We start from the raw sequence: 18494 nt of genomic DNA, 5'->3' as shown, positions 1-18494 counted from the left end.
GTGGAGCAGGATGAAGAAAGGACTGCATGCCATCAAAGACCACTCCAACGGGCAGCAAGGAAAAGAAAAAAGGAAGAGGCTACAATGAAGCCAAGCTGAAGATATAAAAGAAGCTTCATTTCATCTTCTGAAGGCAAGAAAGAGAGCACACACATTCAGAGCACCTTCTCTAACATAGAGCTGGAATCTCTTTCTTCTACTCAAGCTTAATTCTTATTTTTTGTTATGGCTGTCTTGTGTTATTTTCTGTTTTGAAAAAAGGCAAATATGTGAGGATCAAAAGTCAAGAGAGAAAAGGCAAGAGTGATGCAAAATAGCCACTGTTTTTCTGATGTAATTTGGGTGAATGAACTAGGATTAGTTCCCCTTGCCAAGTTGGGTTAGCACTTGGTGAGAATTGAATTTGTGTAGATTTCCCTTCCAAGTTGGGATAGCACTTTGGGTAGCTAAGCTTTGGTGAAAAAAGCTTAGCGGTAGATACTAGTTGGATTAGGAATTAATTCAATAGTATTGGTGTATGTAATCTGAGTATTATAGTGGAAATTCCACGATGGTTTGTGGTGGAGACTGGATGTAGGATTCATGGCACTAAGAATCCGAAACCAAGATACATGCTGGCCCCTTTCTCCTCTTCTCTCATCTTTTAAAGTTCTGCGTATGAGACTATTTTAAATAATCTCCTGCAACTCGTGCAACAATAAAAACAGAACAAGAAATTGTTGAGTTTTTAACCAACTTGATTCAACCCCCTTCTCAAGTTCAACTAGAACCATCAGTTATCATATTTATTATTTACTAAAATAATTTGATATTTACTCTAATCAAATAATTAATATAATTAACTAAATTAATTAATTAGTATAATTAATTGTGAAATTTGAATGTCTAATCAAATTAATTAAGTGATATCATTAATTAGTTATAATTGATTCGGAAAACACTCTCAGAAACATATTAGTCAGTTCCATCGTTAAGTGTAGAAATCCAATTTTTATATAATAAAATAGATAAATAGATAGATAGATTACTTATTTTATTATAAAAAATTATTTGTTTTTTAGTTTCTCTATTCTGTTTTATGTCAAATGTCAATGTTGGTTTGTCCTGCACCTTATCAACCATCATCATACCCGCCAAAAAGTAATTGCAAATTTGCAATGTACAGAGTCTTCACCAACTCTCCCAATCTCCCATGTCCAAAGTCCAAGCATATCACTGATTCTAAACTCTCAAAAACTTGCCAACTTGTGAAAAACACACTCTTTCTCCGAAAACACTGCGCCACGTCTCTGATTCCTCCGTTTTAATGGGTTGGGAATTGCTCTTCTGGCTGCTTCTTTGTTTTCTTCTCAACATTGCCTTTTTTGCCTCTTCTTTTTACCAGGTGGGGTTCTTCTTTATTTCTATTTTCTTTCCCAAAGTTGGTTCCTTTCGTCATTCTTTTGTACTTTCTTAGCTTCCATGAATCAGAAAAATTGTTGTTTTTATGGTAGGGTGCCCAAGGTTTTGATATTATATGAACCCTTTTTGGTGCGTGTCTCGAGTCAATTACTTCGTGGTTCCCGAGTTTATTGGGCAGGGATTACTCTGTGCTCTTTGCCTCCAAACAGGTCATTGGATCATGTTCTTGCTCACACTTCCTCTTGCTTGTTATCACGCCAATCTGTGAGTACATACATGTCTTTACAACCCCAAACTAATTAGTGTGCTGCATTAGTTGTATTAACTGCCTTATATGTTGTTGATTATTTTGTTTGCTAATGTAGATTTTGCCTTACAATTTACCAATGAGGGAATCCTCTTTATGGTTGCATCGATTGAATGGAGGCCTAAGATCTGACATTTGAACCCAGTTTGGGATAGAGGATGGGTTAGGCTTGTAGTGACCAAAGGCAAGTGTGTTTTGGAGCACATTTAAGGTAGGTAGAAATTGATTTCAGAGGAGAAAATTTTATCTTTACTGTTATAATTCTTGCCTTTAGTTTGGAATGGTTCTCCAATTGATTTGGGAGAAGTGAAAAATTTTTCACTTTCTATCAGAATTGCTTTCTATAGGAACTACTTAATGTAAATCAACTTTATATTAACATAAAATTCTAATTATATCAGTTCTGCCATAATTAGTTAATTACAAAAATAGTACCAAACACACGCAGCAATCTTGCTTGAGACAAGGTGTTGTATTAGAGTCATTTAAGCTGAGGTATTGCTCTTCCAAACAACTTAGGTGGAAGCTGTTGTATTTGTATAACCAAAGTTTTTTCCCCATTATAATACAAAAAAAGTTTTGCGGTATAATTTGATTCGATTTAAAAAATAAATTTGCTAAAAAAAAAAGCCCACTATCCTAATTTTTTGAATTTCAAAATTAAATAGCTGGTTAACTTTTTCTATTCCAATTCTCTGATTCTCTGATTCTCCCCGAATTGTATGATATCATATCCTATATCCTCATTCGACGCCGCCATGAGCAACGATGATCGGGAGTTGTTGAACCCGGAAACAGTGCTGTCAATCCCACTGAAGAAGACTGATCCGGTGGAGCTGTACCTGCCGTTACGTAAGTTGGTAGTCGCAAAATACTCGGAGAGCGATGCAGAAAAAGTTGAAAGCGTTCTGGAAACCCTAAACAAATGCCGCAGGGACATGGTGGAGCGTAGAGGGGACCTCTCCCTTCCCATGCAATGTGACTGCCTCATCCACTACTTCAAATGTCTTTGCATGGTTGAGCCACTCTTCACCTCTCTCTCCTCCGACGCCGACCCTATCGTCTTTGTCTGGTACGACGCCTTCAACCCTGAGCATGAGGATGGGGTCTCCTCACAGCACAACGCCATCCGATTGGAGAAGGCCGCTGTTCTCTTCAACCTTGGAGCCATCTACAGCCAGATTGGTGCCTCTTGCGACCGTACCACCGCCCTTGGCCGTCATCTTGTAATGGAATCCTTCAAAGTTGCCGCCAATTTCTTCTCCAACCTCCGGAAGGTTTTTGCCAAGCGTGTGGTCTCCGCCACCCTCGATTTGACTGTCCTCTTCGCGGAGTTTCTGCACCACCTCTTCTCCGCTCAGGCTTCCGAGCTCGAACTACAGCAACAGCTCAACAAGAACGGCGCCAGTTACGCTCTCCAACAACACCGATGTGCCCTAGCATTTTCATCGGTCAGTCTTCACTCTTGAATTCTTGATTGATTTTACAGTTATTTTTTCATTCTAGTGATGATGATGATGATGATGATGTAGGTTTATAAGCTTTATGATAGAGCATATGGACTGATACCTCCTGATTCGGCTGCACGGAAACATGTCTACTCTTTTGACCAAACCTGGGTAACTCATCTTTACCAGAAGGTGACATTCTTTCAGGCGGAGGCTCGTTAGAGGCAATCATCCATCCTACCCGAATCCGAGCGACCTGCTGTATACTCACGGGTCACATCTTGTGCTCTTGATCATGATGTAGAATATGTCACTGAGATATTAGTGAGAGGGATTTGCAGGAAACCCAACCTACAACAAATATACGTTGACCTCCTCCTCTCCGAGTACAATCCTTTCAAGATTGTCAAGGATGGAAAGCTGGTGGCTTACCCATGGGACATGCCTCCTCCTTATCCAACAAATTCGGCAATAATCCTCTCATCTTCGATGTCTTCTTCGCCGTTTTCACATATTCTTGCATTCCTTCCTTTGAAGAAGACTGAGCCCTTGAATCTCTATGATCCCCTGCGCAATTATTTTGTCCTCAAATACTCTGAGAGCGTGGCAAAGAGAGTAGAAGGCCTTCTCGAAATGCTACACAAATTGCGCAATCAGATGCTGCGTGATGACCTTTCTCTACCCTCTCGCCGTGACTGCCTCATCCGTTATTTCAAATGCCTTTGCATGATTGAGCCTTTCTTCCCTATGAATACCTCACCCAACCCTCCTATCTTCGTTTGGTACAATGCCATCAACCCGCAACAGGACTCTTTTCAACATAAAATCCATTTGGAGAAGGCCTCTGTTCTCTTCAACCTGGCAGCCCTCTGCACCCACATTGCTCTCTCCTGCGATCTCACCAACATCCAAGGCCATCTCCTGGCCTTGGGCGCCTTAAGTGGTGCTTTAAATTGGTTGTCTCTACTGATTTTTGCATCTAAGAGGGCATCTGGCACGATTGACTTGTCAGAACAATACACCACTATGATAAACAATGAGATTGTTAGCTTGAAATTAAAGTTTTGGCCTCGTCCCCAAGCTGATGTATCATCGTTATCTGGATATCCTGTATGTATAATCATCTAGCTTTTCAGTTGATCTTTCTTTAGTACAATTGATTGATGTCAATCTTGTTTTGTTAAATTTTTTGATTGAAATGATGCAGGCTTCAGCTTATGATCCGTCGAAATTTGGGCCTTTAGCTGAGTATCTTGTAAAATCCTGGATACCTCAATATCGACTGTCGAAGAGGAAAACCTGCCATGTTGAAATGGGTCCGAGTGATGTAACTGAACAATTTCTTTTAGGGTATTGTAAGTCTCACTTCCTGCTTCAAGCGGTATGTCAACCACTATGTTTGGACCTTCTCTCTGAGGTTAGCCCTGTCAAGATTAAGGATGGAAATCTTGTGGCCAATGCAACCTTAGAGGCACCACGTTTGGCATTGGAGAACATGAGCTTGCAGGAGACCAGCGACGGATACATGTATATTGGTGTAGGGTAGCTGCACCTACTATAAATTGAGATTTTTTTTATTAATACATGATGCCCATTAGGATGATTAGTTCAAAATTTAAATAAGATTGGTATGTTTTTTTAAAAATCAACTCAGAGTATTATTTATATTTTTTTGAAATTAGTTTTAGTTGTTTTCCTAACAACTAATAATTGCATTAATTAAAAAAATTTTTCCAACTATAAATACGAGTAAGAATTGACTTCTAAGTTCTAATTGTATGAGATGTGGATTTTTAAATAATTATTTAATGGTATATATAGAAAAATAGACATTTCGATTGTATTGTCAAGAAAAATATTACTTAATTTTTATAAAAAATTAAAGTATATTTTTTATCTTGAAATTTATAAAAAATTTTAAAAATCTCCTTAAGTTTTAATTTATCTCAATTTTGTTATAGAAGTTTTTTTAAAAAATTAGGACCAATCCAATAATAATATATAATAATTAGGGTAAAAAACCTAAATAAATAAGTCAGGCTGAGAAATATATTACCCAAATCAGTCAAAATAAAATTTTTTTCAGCATTTAACCAAAGATCACTTTAATGTAATTCGAATCAATATAATTCGAACTACTATTGCAAGTAATTCGAATCAACTAGTTTCGAATTAAGAGCATAGAAATTTGCATGTAATTCGAATCAAGTTCTCTCGAATTAGTAGGGGAAATTATATGCTAGTTAATTCGAATTACATGCAAATTTCTATGCTCTTAATTCGAAGCTAGTTGATTCGAATTACTTGCAATTATAGTTTGAATTATACTGATTCGAATTACATTAAAGTGATCTTTGGTTGAATGTTGAAAAAAAATATCATTTTGGCTGATTTGGGTAATATGTTTCTCAGCCTGGCTTATTTGAGTTTTTTACCCTAATAATTATGTCTAACTTATTTGTGTTTGAAAATTATTTTTATGAAATTATTACTAAATTAGTTATAAAATTTTTTGAAAAATTAGTTGTTAAAGATAGATTTGTATTCAAAAATTTTTAAGATAAATTTGAGACAAACTAAAATTTAAGGATATTTTTTAAATTTTTAACAAACTTTAAAAACAACAAATATATTTTATATGAAACTTAAAAAGTAAAATTTTAAATTATATACTATTATTTAAATTATTATTTTAATATTTTAATTTATAAATTAGATATTTTAAAGACGGTTCATATTTTATAATAACAAAATATAATTATAAAAGTAACAATGCTATAAAGACGGTTTCTAATGTCCATCAAAGCCTAATTATTTTAAACAAGCAAATAAAAATAGAGAAAATGAAAAAAATACTAATCTATACAACTAAACTAACTAGTAAATTTGTTTAGAGAATACAAATTTTCATGATAAAAAGAATTTTGTGGTCTTGTGAAATTTGCATGGGTCAAATGCTAGTTTTGAAAATATAACAAAATTAAAGATAATTTAAGAAATTAAATATAAAACTAAAAAAAATTATTTTTTTTCATTAAAATTATGCAGAAAAATAAAGAGTGATTTGAATATAAATTTTTATTTTTGTTTTAAATTAAATATTATTAAAAAATAAATAAACTTAATAATGTTTATAAATTTATAACTAATAACTTCTGTAAATATTTATCTTGATTTGTTATACATAATTTTTTAATATCTTATTTAATTTAAATTTATAAATTTTATATATTCTAAAAATAAACAAATATTAATTTTTTTAATTTTAAATATTTTTTATTTTTAAAATTTTAAATTATTTCATCAAATTTATAATCTTAAAAATAAAAATATAAAAATTAACCTCTTAAAAATAATAGAAAAATGGCTTAAAAGTTTATTTGTTTAGGTGTCGTCGTTAGAAATTTTTAAAATTTTATTTATAAATTATAAATTATTATTTGTTTAGGTCGTTACTTTTTAAATTTTAAATTACATTTTCTTAGGTTGTTAGGTATTTAGTTTTTAATATTGTTGAACTAATTATTTACTTTGGTATCGTCTCTAGAAATTTTTAAAAATTATAAATTATTATTTGTTTAGATTGTTATTTTTTAAATTTTAAGTTATTTGCTTAGGTTGTTACTTTTTAATTTTAAGTTATTTGCATATTATTCTTTTGAATTTTAAAATTTTATTTATAAATCATAATTTATTATTTGCTTAAGTTGCTACTTTTTAAATTTAAGTTGTTTTGTTTAGGTGATTATTTTTTAAATTTTAAGTTATTTTGCTTAGGTAGTTACTTTTTAAATTTTAAGTTATTTGCATATTACACTTTTAAATTATAAATTATTATTATTTGCTTAAGTTGTACTTTTTAATTTTAAGTTATTTGTTCATAAATTAAAATTTTTAAAAAAACTAATTTAAATTTATTACTAAGCTAATAAATTCACGTAATTATTGTACAAGTCAACTCGAATTAATTCAAATTTATTCAATTAGTTTTCATGTAATAATAATAATTTTGTTTATATTATATCATCTTTTAGTTAGTTGCTAGGATTTTTATTTTAAATTCAAATCAAAGTCAATTAGGTTTCACAAAATCTTAGCTATGAGCCAACTATAAAATTATGAATTAGAGATGTATAACATCACACCTCTCTTACTTAGTACAAGTAATTATTCCTTTTAAAATTTTGTGTGTACAGATAAAGTTATAGATACTACTGAATTATGAAAATTTTCCATTACCATACTCACACTACAAAATTTTTATTTATTTATGAAATTTTTTTATGGAGATTTTTTAAAACCTCCCCAACATTTTTTATTTGTGGCATAATATAAAACTCCCATTAATTACTACTAGTTAAAATTCAAAAATCTCTAAGTCCAATCATCCAGACAGATGTTTATACTCTAAATTATTATGAGGCCTGCTATACATATAAGTCTTTTTGGCTTACAAGTCTTACAAGTCCAATAAAACACATGCATTACACTTAATTAACGCATTACACACTTCCACATTCAAGAGTAAATAAAACGCACGTTATTCAACAACTTCATGTTTCCAAAGCGCGCTACTCACCATGCATTATGAACGACTCTTTTTCTTCTTCCTCCATGAAAACAATTTTCTTACCAAATTTGAAGATAATGGAACTTCAAAAATACACCCAAACGATTACAGAAATACACCTCAATGATTACAGAAATACATCTAAAGGATTACAGAAATATACCCAAACGGTTACAAGAATTCACCCAAACGATTATAGAAATACACCAAAAGGATTACAAAAATACACCCAAAATTCGTTGAAGTACACCTTATGCATATTTCAGAATTCTTTCTCTTTCTCCTCCTCATCTTCTGTTGCTTCTTCTTCTTCAAAAACGATTTCAGAGCTTGATGTCAAAAAACAATGGAAATCGAGAATAACGAAGAAAGAAAACAGAGAGAAAAGCACATAAATGAAGAAGAAGAACAGAAAGAGGAAGAAGAACGTGCAGCAAGAAGAAGAAGGAGAAAGAGAAGGCAAGAAACAAAAGAAAAGAAGAAGAAGAAGAGGAGGAAGAGGAAGAAGAACGTGCAATAAGAAGAAGAACTAGAAAGAGAAAGAAAGAATCGAAAGAAAAGAAGAAGAAGAAGAGGAAGAGGAAGAAGAACGTGCAGCAAGAAGAAGAAGAAGAAGGAGAAAGAAAAGGCAAGAAACAAAAGAAAAGAAGAAGAGGAAGAAGAAGAAGAACGTGCGCAAGAAGAAGAAGGAAGTGCACTTGTAAAGACTTGTATAAAAAAACACTTTTGGAGAATTTCTCAATTATTATAATTAAACCCAAATAAATTTCTATCTAAATAAAAACTTGTCTAAAATTTAGAATTAAAAAAAAATTTGAGATCTGAACCCTAGATCTATTCGCCGCCACCAGATTCATCTACGCCATTATCACCATTAAGCTCGTTGTAGTGTTCGTGATCAGAGGGAGAGTAAGCTCGCCACTGTCGCCGTTCATGTCCTCGTCGTTGCCGCCATAAAGCTTCTATGTCAATGTCGTTGCTCGTCGTCTTCCTCTGATTCTGCCGTTGCTCGTCGTCGTGTCATTCTTTTCTCACCATCGCCTCCTCTGCTCAGTCCTTTGTCGCAGATCATCGCATTGCCATCTATATCTGTCGTTGCTCATCATCGTGTGGCTCTTTTCTCACCGTTGCCTCCTCTGCTTGCCGCCTCCTCTGGTCTCACTATTTTTCGTTGTTCTTCGCTTTTAGCGTTGTTTATTTTCGTCTAGTAGCCAAACTTGAGAAATTGAATCTATATACTATGTTTGAAATTGGCAGTGGTAGGTGATATCTTCGTGCTTAAGCTAATTCGGCAGCTCCTCTCGTTAGGGAAACCTTTTTATTAATGGGAAAAGCTCTGCATACAAGCCATTAGGGCTTGTATGCTTTACAAGTTTATTAAACAATAAAATCAAAATACGCGCTGCTCCACGTACGTTGATTACACGCGCTATATAACATCCCGCGTATATCTAACTACCAAATTTAAAATATTTGTTTCCTTCTTCGTTTTCGTTATTTTGAGATTTGGTTGTTCCTCTTCTCGCGCGTCTTCCCTCATTTTTCTCCATCGTTCTTTTCCTCTCCTTTTCTCACTGGTATGTTCTTCGTTTACGTTACCTTTTTCTCTCTCTGCAACTCGAGCTTCATTTTTTATTTTGATTTGTTGTTTTCTGAAATCAAAGTTTGAACTCGTTTTGAAGATAATGGATCATTCAACCTCAGATTGTCAGCTGAATCCAAGCGAAGTGGATTATGAATTTGAATCTAACGAAGTTCCTGAGGTTTGATTTACATAGGATTAGTATGAATTTTCTTTCAGTAATTTGTATAGCATTGTGTAGTTTAAAAATTGCTGAACATTGACTGTGAAAGTAACACGTTAACATGAATCTGTCGATTCAATGTATTAGTTGTGATTAATTACCTGAAATTTATAGCAGACGCTCGGGTGTAGATCAATTCTTCTTTGGGTGTATTTTAGCTAGAAGTGTGGGTGTATCTACACTTTACTGGTTTTTTGTTATTTTTAATTGAGTTGTTGTTGTTCAGGTGTATTATATCAGACATGATTGGGTGTGTTTTTAGTTTTTGACATGGTGTATTCTGCAGCATGTGTATTGACAGTTTATGGCTTTAAAGGTCATTCTGTAGTTGAGTTGTTGCGGTTCGGGTGTATCATATTAGACATGATTGGGTGTATTTGAATCATATCTATGGGTGTATTCACAGTTCTGACACGGTGTATTGTGCAGCCTCTCTCGGTTGTTGATGACGAGCTTGTTCCGAAGGTCGGAATGACCTTTACCACCCTTGAAGATGCTAGAAAATTTTACAGGAACTACGCCAAGGCTGCAGGTTTCTCTACAAGAGTTCGGTGCACAAATAGGAAGGGAAACGAGAATAAGAATCAACTGATTACATGTAGCAGAGAGGGAAAATGGAAATCTAAAATATCTCCAACCGAGAAGACCAATCCGACAGCCGGTGTAAACTGTCATGCAAGAATTTATATACATACATTGAAGGATGTCGGTGCTTGGATCATTTCAAAGGTTGTGCTGGATCATTCACACCCCTGCTGTCCAAGCAAAGCAGAGATGCTCAAACAACACAGGGAACTAAGCATGTCCATTCGTCGTACGATAGAGAATAACGATGAGGCCGGTATCAGACCAAGCAAAACCTACCAATCATTTGTTGCGGGTGCCGGGGGTCACCGCGAGTTAAATTTTATCGAAAAGGACGTGAGAAATTACATTACCAGGGAAGTGCGGAATATTTCCGAACAAGAAGATGCAAAGGAATTCGGGAAATATTTCTTAAGAATGAAAGAGAAGAATCTGAATTTCTTTTTTGAGCTCGAACTCGAGGAGGATCAATCGATTAAGCTGGCTTTTTGGGCCGATGCAAGAAGCAGAGCCGCCTTTGAGTATTTCGGAGACGTCATTTCATTCGACACCACCTACAATACAAACAGGTAACAAACTGTCCCTGTTTATGATGCTAAATTAATTTATTTTTATGAATCCGCGGCAGAGGTGTATATTGGCTGTTTCATTGGGTGTATTCAAAGCATTTGTTGGGGTGTACCTAATGATTTTGCATTCTGGACCATGGTAATTTGTTTCAGGTATAATTTGGTCTGTGATTCTTTTGTCGGGGTGAATCACCATGGTCAGTCAACACTTCTCGGATGCTCTTTGATGAAGAACGAAGAAATTGAATCATTCAAATGGTTATTTCAATGCTGGCTTCGTTGCATGGGAGGAAACGCTCCGAAAGGGTTTCTCACCGATCAGTGCGCATCAATGAAAAGGGCTTTAGAGGCCTGTATGCCAACAACAGTTCACCACTGGTGTATTTGGCACATCATGAAGAAGATTCCAAGCAAATTAAACGGGTACAAGGGACATGCCGATATCGAACAAGAAATGAGCCATGTTGTTTGGAACTCTCATAGCAAAGACTCATTCGATAGGAATTGGAACGATTTTCTGCTGAATTTTGGTCTTGCGGACAACAAGTGGCTTTCAGGTAATGTGTTTTTAAAATCTGCAGCAGAGGTGTAAATTGTATGTTCTCTCGGGTGTATTTTACAGTCTGTGTTTGGGTGTATTATGCAGATCTGTACAAAGACCGTCACATATGGGTTCCTATCTATCTGGATCACCACTTCTGGGCAGGGATGAGAAGCACACAAAGGAGCGAGAGCATGCATTCATTTTTTAACAAGTACATCACCCGAAACAGCTCGCTTATTCAGTTCGTCAAACAATACGATAATTGCCTCGGAAGCAGGGAGCAAGCAGAGAGAGAATCAGATGCTGCAGATTTTCATACGGTCATACCGTGTTCAACCAAATCCTCCATTGAAGCTCAGTTTCAAGATGCGTACACTCACGCAAAGTTTAGGGAAGTCCAAGCGCAATTCAGAGGAAAGGCGAATTGCATCACCAGATTAAAGAATTCCGCTCTAGGCTATTCAATATACGAAGTCGGAGAACAAGTTTCCAGCTCAATATTCAACAAGTTCGCGGTTACCTACGACTCAGTTGCAGCCGAGGTAAAATGCCAATGCTTATTATTCGAGTCGAGAGGGATACTGTGCCGTCACGCACTAAGCGTGTTAAGCTTCGAACAAGTAAGCCAAGTGTCCCTTAGATATATACTGGAACGATGGAGCAAGAAGGTAAAGAGGCGACACACACACATCAAGAGCAGCCACGACGAGCCACTAATGGAGCCAAGAAGCAAGAGGTTTGACCAATTGGTTTTTCGTTCGCAAAATATTTGCGAATTTACCTCCGAATCGGAGGAGCTGACTGCAATTCTGCACCGTGCGTACGATAACGCCATGGCTGAGATGGAAGCATTAAAAGCCAAAAAGAAGGGGACATCTTCTTTATCCTACGAAGACGCCAACTTGGAATCCGTTAACGAGCTTCAAAGCCCGCCAAGGATTCGAACAAGAGGACGTCCAAAAAATAAGCTAGGTTCAAAGCTGGAGAAACAGATTGCAAATGCCACAAAGAAGAAGAAGACGAAAGTTTTAAGCGAGGTAAAAGTAATGTTCTTTAAATTTGTGGCGATTGAGTTTATTTTTCTCGTTAATAGTTTAGCTAATGTGTGAGTGTTATATTCAGATAAACCTGTTTGATGCTGCATCAGCGGCGCATTCAAATTGCAGCCGATATCAAGGACACGTTATAAATTATCAGTTCAGGGTACCAGCAGCAGGGGATAACTCTTTGGGTGTATAGTTTTATAGAATATGGGTGTAAAAGCACTGTTCTTTTTGGGTGTATTTTTGTTAATTCACAATTTACATATAGACACATATATAGATACATATAGAACAAAAGCTGTAAAAATTCGCAGGTTATGGGCGTATATTTCATTTGATGTTTTTCTTCATATTTTAGTACATGTAATTCATACATTTTGAATACAGCACAGACAGTTGGGTGTATATTTTATTCAATCTTGGGTGTATTATTAGACTTGCGTTGGGTGTAACAGTTTATAATTTACGTTTATATATGCCTTGATTTTTTGCTTCATATTTTACCACCTGTAATACAGCTTTTGAACACATCACAGGCATTTTACCAGCACAGATAGTTTAACTATGGGAAAAAATATACATGGAATAGAAGTTGTTGATAAATGGCAAATATTTACATCATTTGTTCAATTTACAAACTACCCAGCAGTTGGATTACCCAGTTTCTATATCAGCAGAATTAATCTGACAAAACGGACTCAATAATACAGAGGATGGCTTCGACAGCCTTATGGCACTACTCTCTCTAATTGCCCGATCTCTCTGTTTATTCATCTCACTGAATAGTATCCGGGAAGCATACTCCACTCTATAGTGGTCCACCTCCTCCTACAATTAAAAAGTATGTTATGTTTAAACAGAAATATTAATTCAGTAAAGTAATATAGAGTTATATAGTTCTAAAGACAGTTACCTGTGGCCAATTATCCCATTCATACTTCCCCTTTTTAATGTTTTCCGGCTCAATTAACTCAAGCCACTTCATTACGTAGATAGCGCAGTCATAGCTGAAAACGAAGAAAATAAATTACAAATCTCATTTAGGAAAGTTTAATGTTCAGAGTCATAAATTTATACCTTGTTTTTTGGCCTGATATTTTAACATATGATGCTTTAATTTTCTTCTCGTTCTTCCCTTTCTCCAGAGGTTCCCCGCCGGCATATGTTATCAATCTTGAAAATACATATCCCTTAAATACCAAAACAAATCAGTAATACACCCGAATGAATGGACAAGATACACCCAACTGAATGCACAATATACAACCAACATAACTAACGAAATAGACCTATCTATTAAAGTAAAGAAGACAGAGGCAACTTACAGTGAATTTATTAATGTCCTTTCTCTCATCGCTTGGAGCTTTTTTGTGTAGCGGGTCAAGTATTTGACATTTTCGCTTTGTTCTATTTATCAGCCATAACCACCAATGCCCCGAGTGGCAAACAGGAGCAAAAATCTGAAGGATTGCCACATTTCAACAGTGTGTTATTTTATTTGGCATATAAGTAAATAAGCGAACTAACAAATTTAGCAAACGAAAACTTACATATGGATGCGAAGTTAATTTTTTTCTATCTATGAAGGGAATGAAACTTGGGTAGGCTTCCACCCTGAATTCCTTTTTCGTTTTCGGTGATATGAATTCCCCCTTTGGGTGATCCGAAAGTGCCATGCTCTGCAAGAATTGCGAAACAAGAAATGAAATACTGAAAATACACAGCTTACACCCAATCGAACCTAAACAATACACCCAAATCAACACAGAAAATACACCCAAAGTTCGTAGAAGTAACACTTACCACAATATCGGGGGGGGGGGGAGACAGTATATTTGTTCCTGAAACCTCTTTTCATTTTTCTGGTTTAGGATGAGGCAGATGGCAGATACAATCTAGAAATATATGCCGAAATCAATTTTATATTAATAAACATTGCAGTTGACTTTGGTGTAAAAACATTAATGTTAGTCTAATATTACCTGAGATTCTATATCACTTTTTGCCTGGAGGGATGCAAGGTGCATTCTTATCAAAATGTATTCTCCTTGGCCAATCAGAATGCACATCTCCTCATACTCGTTAGTATTGCCATCTGCGTCTTCCTTCAGTCTCGTCCCCCAGATGTAGCACTTTTGTTTCATATCATCTGGAATTCGATTTATTCCCCCAGGAGTTTCAAACTTTGCAGAAATTTCTCCCCCAGTCTCCCTCTGAATTTGTGGACTTTCGTCTTTTCCCTTCGCCGCACTGCTTGCTAATTTTTGGACCAAACTGTCTAATTGTTCTAGCATACTTGCAGTTTCTGGAGATTTTTCCCTTTCTGTCTCCTACGTTGACGCCCCCTCCTGGCTTGAATCAGTCAATCCAAGGCTGAATGATGGCATCCCTGGATCTGTTTTAGGAACATAGGTTACTGTCCGTGCCATCATCAACAGGGCAGCAGCGTCTTCTGCAGCTGGATGACTGCATCATGATGTATAAGAATAAGAGTAAGAATAAGAATATACGGATGATAAGCAAAGATTGATTTTAGTCTGATGAACTTACATTTTAGTTGGAGCTGGGGGAAGCGTGGGTGTGGTTTCTTGAAGTTGTTTGGGGGGTTCAGGAGTGCTGCGCAGTTACACAAAATTAATCATGGCGTAAAAAAAAATTGATCAGGAACAATATACACCCAAACTGTTAGCAAATATACACCCAAACTCTAAACAAATATACACCCAATACTATTTCTTACGTTTCTGTAGTCCCTTCAATCCGTAGCATAGGGGTTGGTTCGAAATCTGTGTCAGTGGTTGTTTGGGATGCCGGCACAAAAACCTGGATCGGGACTCTAAACAAGAAGAAAAATGAAAGGTTAACAACGTATTTGAAAATAATAAGGTTATAAGGTTGAAATATTCTTGGAAAACTCACACTGCAAGTGCTTCTGACGGTGTTTGTTCCCTCACAACCATCATATTCGAATCAGTCGGAATCAACCTAAAATACACCTAAAGAAGGTCAAAAAATACACCCGAACAATTCAAAAAGAAGACGGACTTTGTTTTTTGAGAACTTACATACTTGCAGTTTTTGCTTTTTTTTTTGCTGCCTTTTTTTTCTTGAATAAAATAATAAAGGGCTTTTTTTTCTAAAAAAAATATATACAGAATTAGAAGTAGAAGGTAATAGAAGAACAAAAGTAATGGTTATTTGAAAGAGAAATTACATGCTCTGTGACGGCTGGTTTACACTACTCTGTTCTGTGCGTCCTTGAGAGGAAGGATCATCACTTCCCAAGTTCACAGCCGGTAATCTAAACAGATTTCATGTTATTCAGACAAAATAAGATACAGGTATAAAATACACCCAAATGAATGCACGAGATACAACCAACCGAATAGACAATATACACCCAACAAAACAAACGAAATATACCAACTTAGTAAACAACATACACCCAACTTGATCCACAAAATACACCCAAATGGTTCACAAAATACATCCAAATCTCAAATAATAACAAGATTTTATTAAATAATAAAGCTTCTTACGTTTCAGAGGACACATAGCGACCTTCTGTCGATCGCAGGTCAGCTTGGTTCTCCCTGCGAAACAAGATACAATTATTAGCAAACAAAACACACCAAAATCTCAAATACACAACCCAGCAAGACATACCCCTCTGCAGCAGATTTATCAACGTTTTCCCTTAGCCATTCATCGAGTTCGTCACTTGAAATTTCATATCTCTCACTACATTCACAAAATAAGATGTTAACAAAAATAATTACGATGATAGACTGTAATATAGCTTACGAGGTACTGTACCCGTCAAAGTATTGATCTTCTTCAGGAGGTGAATCCTCCACAACAACTTTTTTCTTTTTTTGTTGTGTTCTGGGTGGAAAAAAAAAGAGTACCAATCAGAAATAAAAAATTAATTTTATCACAGAATATTATCCAAAGAAGTGCTTACTTTTTTGGTGTTGTTTTTGTTTTTTTCTTTTTCTTCTCCTTCTCCGCAGGTGATGATTCTTCGCTCCTATAAGTTAATAATAGACACTTCAGTTAATACACGAAATCTTTATAATGAAGCCAAAAGAAAGGAGTAATAATTTCAGGACATTACTCATCACTTGGTTCAAATTCAGATTCTGAATCAGAATCTGACTCCTCTTGCCTCTGCTTTCTTTTTCTGGAGTCCATTCTGGAAGGCAAACAATCATCATTTAGAACATACTAAAAATACACCCAAATGAATTCACAAAATACACCCAACTGAATATACAATATACACCCAACGCAGCAAACGAAACACACCCTGCTTAATAAACTACATACACCCAACGTGATCAAACAAAATACACCCAACTCGAAAAAGAAATTACACCCAAGTATGGTACTTACTTTTTTCCCTTTTTGCTGGGGTGTTTTCTTTCTGAATCCTCTGAGTCTTCTTGAGCCTCAGACTCAGAGGTAGAAGTGTCACTGTCAGTAGTTTCTGTCTCCGAAGACGATGTTGGACTCGCCTTCCTTTTTTTTGTTTTTTTGATTTCTTGTTTTTTTTCTTTTTTTTCTTTTTTTTTTCATTTTTTCTCTTGTTTCTGCCATCTTCACAATCCCCTGAAACATGAGATATTTTAGTTAGCAGCATTCAGGTAAATAAAATACACCCAACTTATTATGTTTACTTACCAAAATTTCCTCTCTTTCTGCAGTCATTCTTTCCACCAACTGCTCCTTAGTCCAGTTGGCAATCCAGGGCTTTGGTGGTCTTTCAGTCCTGTTCTTGCCTTTGTTTTTTGAAAGATGAAAGTAGATTATCATCAGGGCGAAGAGGCAGCCATTAATTGCCTTCTTCTTCTTCTCCTGGTAGTCTGTGATGCCCTTGACCATGAAGGTCAAAATATGCCCCCCTAGTTTCTCTCCGATATGCCGTCCATCTTAAAAATTGGGACCAGGTGCACGGGCGATATTTTGTTTATCGTCGTTGGCAAAAGGAACGCCATCTATATGTAGAGGATGAATATCCTCTTGAACATCAGGCGTTCCTCTTCGTTGCCAATGCCGATTTCCATCATTTCATCGGTAAGACTTTTGAGGGTCTTACCCTGGAATCTTCTATAAATTATTTTGTCATCATCAGAAAGTTTCTTATACTCAACTTTCTCAGAAAATAGATCTCCTACAAAAAGGAAGACAACAAAGTATCCAAGTCGGTTCAAATACACCCAAGCATCAACTTAATATACACCTATAATTTTAAGCTAGTTACCTGTTGCATTGATGCCAAGCGCATGACCTATTTTTTTTGGTGTTATTTGGAAAGAACCATATCCTGTCTTCAGTCTGTTCTCCCCAAGTTTGAAGTTGTTTGCCAGCTCCCTTAAGAGTTGGTGATCCACCCTTAGTGGTGGGATGTGCATCAACCCACCGAATCCGAGATCCCTCACAATCGCCTTCTTCTCCTCAGTCATGTTTCTGAACTTATCACTCAGGAGATGTGTGGCACACTTAAGGTCTTTTGTTTGGTTTCTTGCTGCCATTTTCTCTGAAACAAAAAATATACCCAAAGATATCAGTAAGATACACCCATATATATGAGTCAGATACACACATCAATAACAATAAGATACACCCATTGATAACAGTAAGATACACCCGTATATATGAGTCAGATACACCCAAAGATATCAGCAAGATACACCCATTGATAACAGTGAGATACACCCATAGATATTATTCAGATACATCCATATAGATATTAGTCAGATATCACTCAACCATGCTTCAATATCAAGCCACATTACAAGGTTAAGCAGTATACACCCCCAATCTACGGAATAAACCCCCAATAATCAACAACAATAGCAGGAGAAGTTAGAACAACAACGTAGAACGACGTAGAACTTAGAAGAACGATGTAGAACTTAGAACAGTGTAACAAAGAAGCAAGAATAATAGTAAACCCTAGAAGAACGACGTAGAAGAAAAGTAAAATATACAGGAATCTTAATGAACTTACGTTGAGTATTGTTGCTTTGTTTTCTCTTCAGATTCTTCACGGAGAGTTTGATGGTGTTTTGATGGAGGTTTCGAACAGCGATTTGTATATTTTGAACTTTGATTTTCGCTCGAAAATGGGAGGGTTTCCTTGTTTTCAAAGTGCTTTGAGAAGTGGAAGAAGTGGAAGAAGTGGAAGAGTCTGCCATACGTAACCGTTTGAGTGTTGAG

The 18494-nt window shown here is 35.8% G+C and overlaps 1 protein-coding gene across 2 annotated transcripts; it reads left to right on the top strand.

The window, feature by feature from the left end:
- Positions 1–1134: 1134 nt before the first annotated feature.
- On the top strand, positions 1135–4805 carry LOC112696075 (vacuolar-sorting protein BRO1-like). Of its 2 annotated transcripts, none has more exons than XM_029287448.2 (5): positions 1135–1384; positions 1494–1665; positions 1767–3159; positions 3241–4266; positions 4364–4805. In XM_029287448.2, exons 4-5 carry the CDS (start codon positions 3598–3600, stop codon positions 4700–4702), a joined length of 1008 nt encoding a protein of 335 aa, XP_029143281.1. In that variant the 5' UTR covers positions 1135–1384; positions 1494–1665; positions 1767–3159; positions 3241–3597; the 3' UTR covers positions 4703–4805. Both variants share the same exon structure in this region, with proteins under 2 accessions (XP_029143281.1, XP_029143282.1).
- The last annotated feature ends 13689 nt before the right edge of the window (positions 4806–18494 follow it).

This window comes from Arachis hypogaea, chromosome 6 (genome assembly GCF_003086295.3).
Source record: "Arachis hypogaea cultivar Tifrunner chromosome 6, arahy.Tifrunner.gnm2.J5K5, whole genome shotgun sequence".
Lineage (NCBI taxonomy): Eukaryota > Viridiplantae > Streptophyta > Magnoliopsida > Fabales > Fabaceae > Arachis > Arachis hypogaea.
Note: the sequence above shows the minus strand (reverse complement) of the source record. Positions and strands in the feature narration are given on the sequence as shown.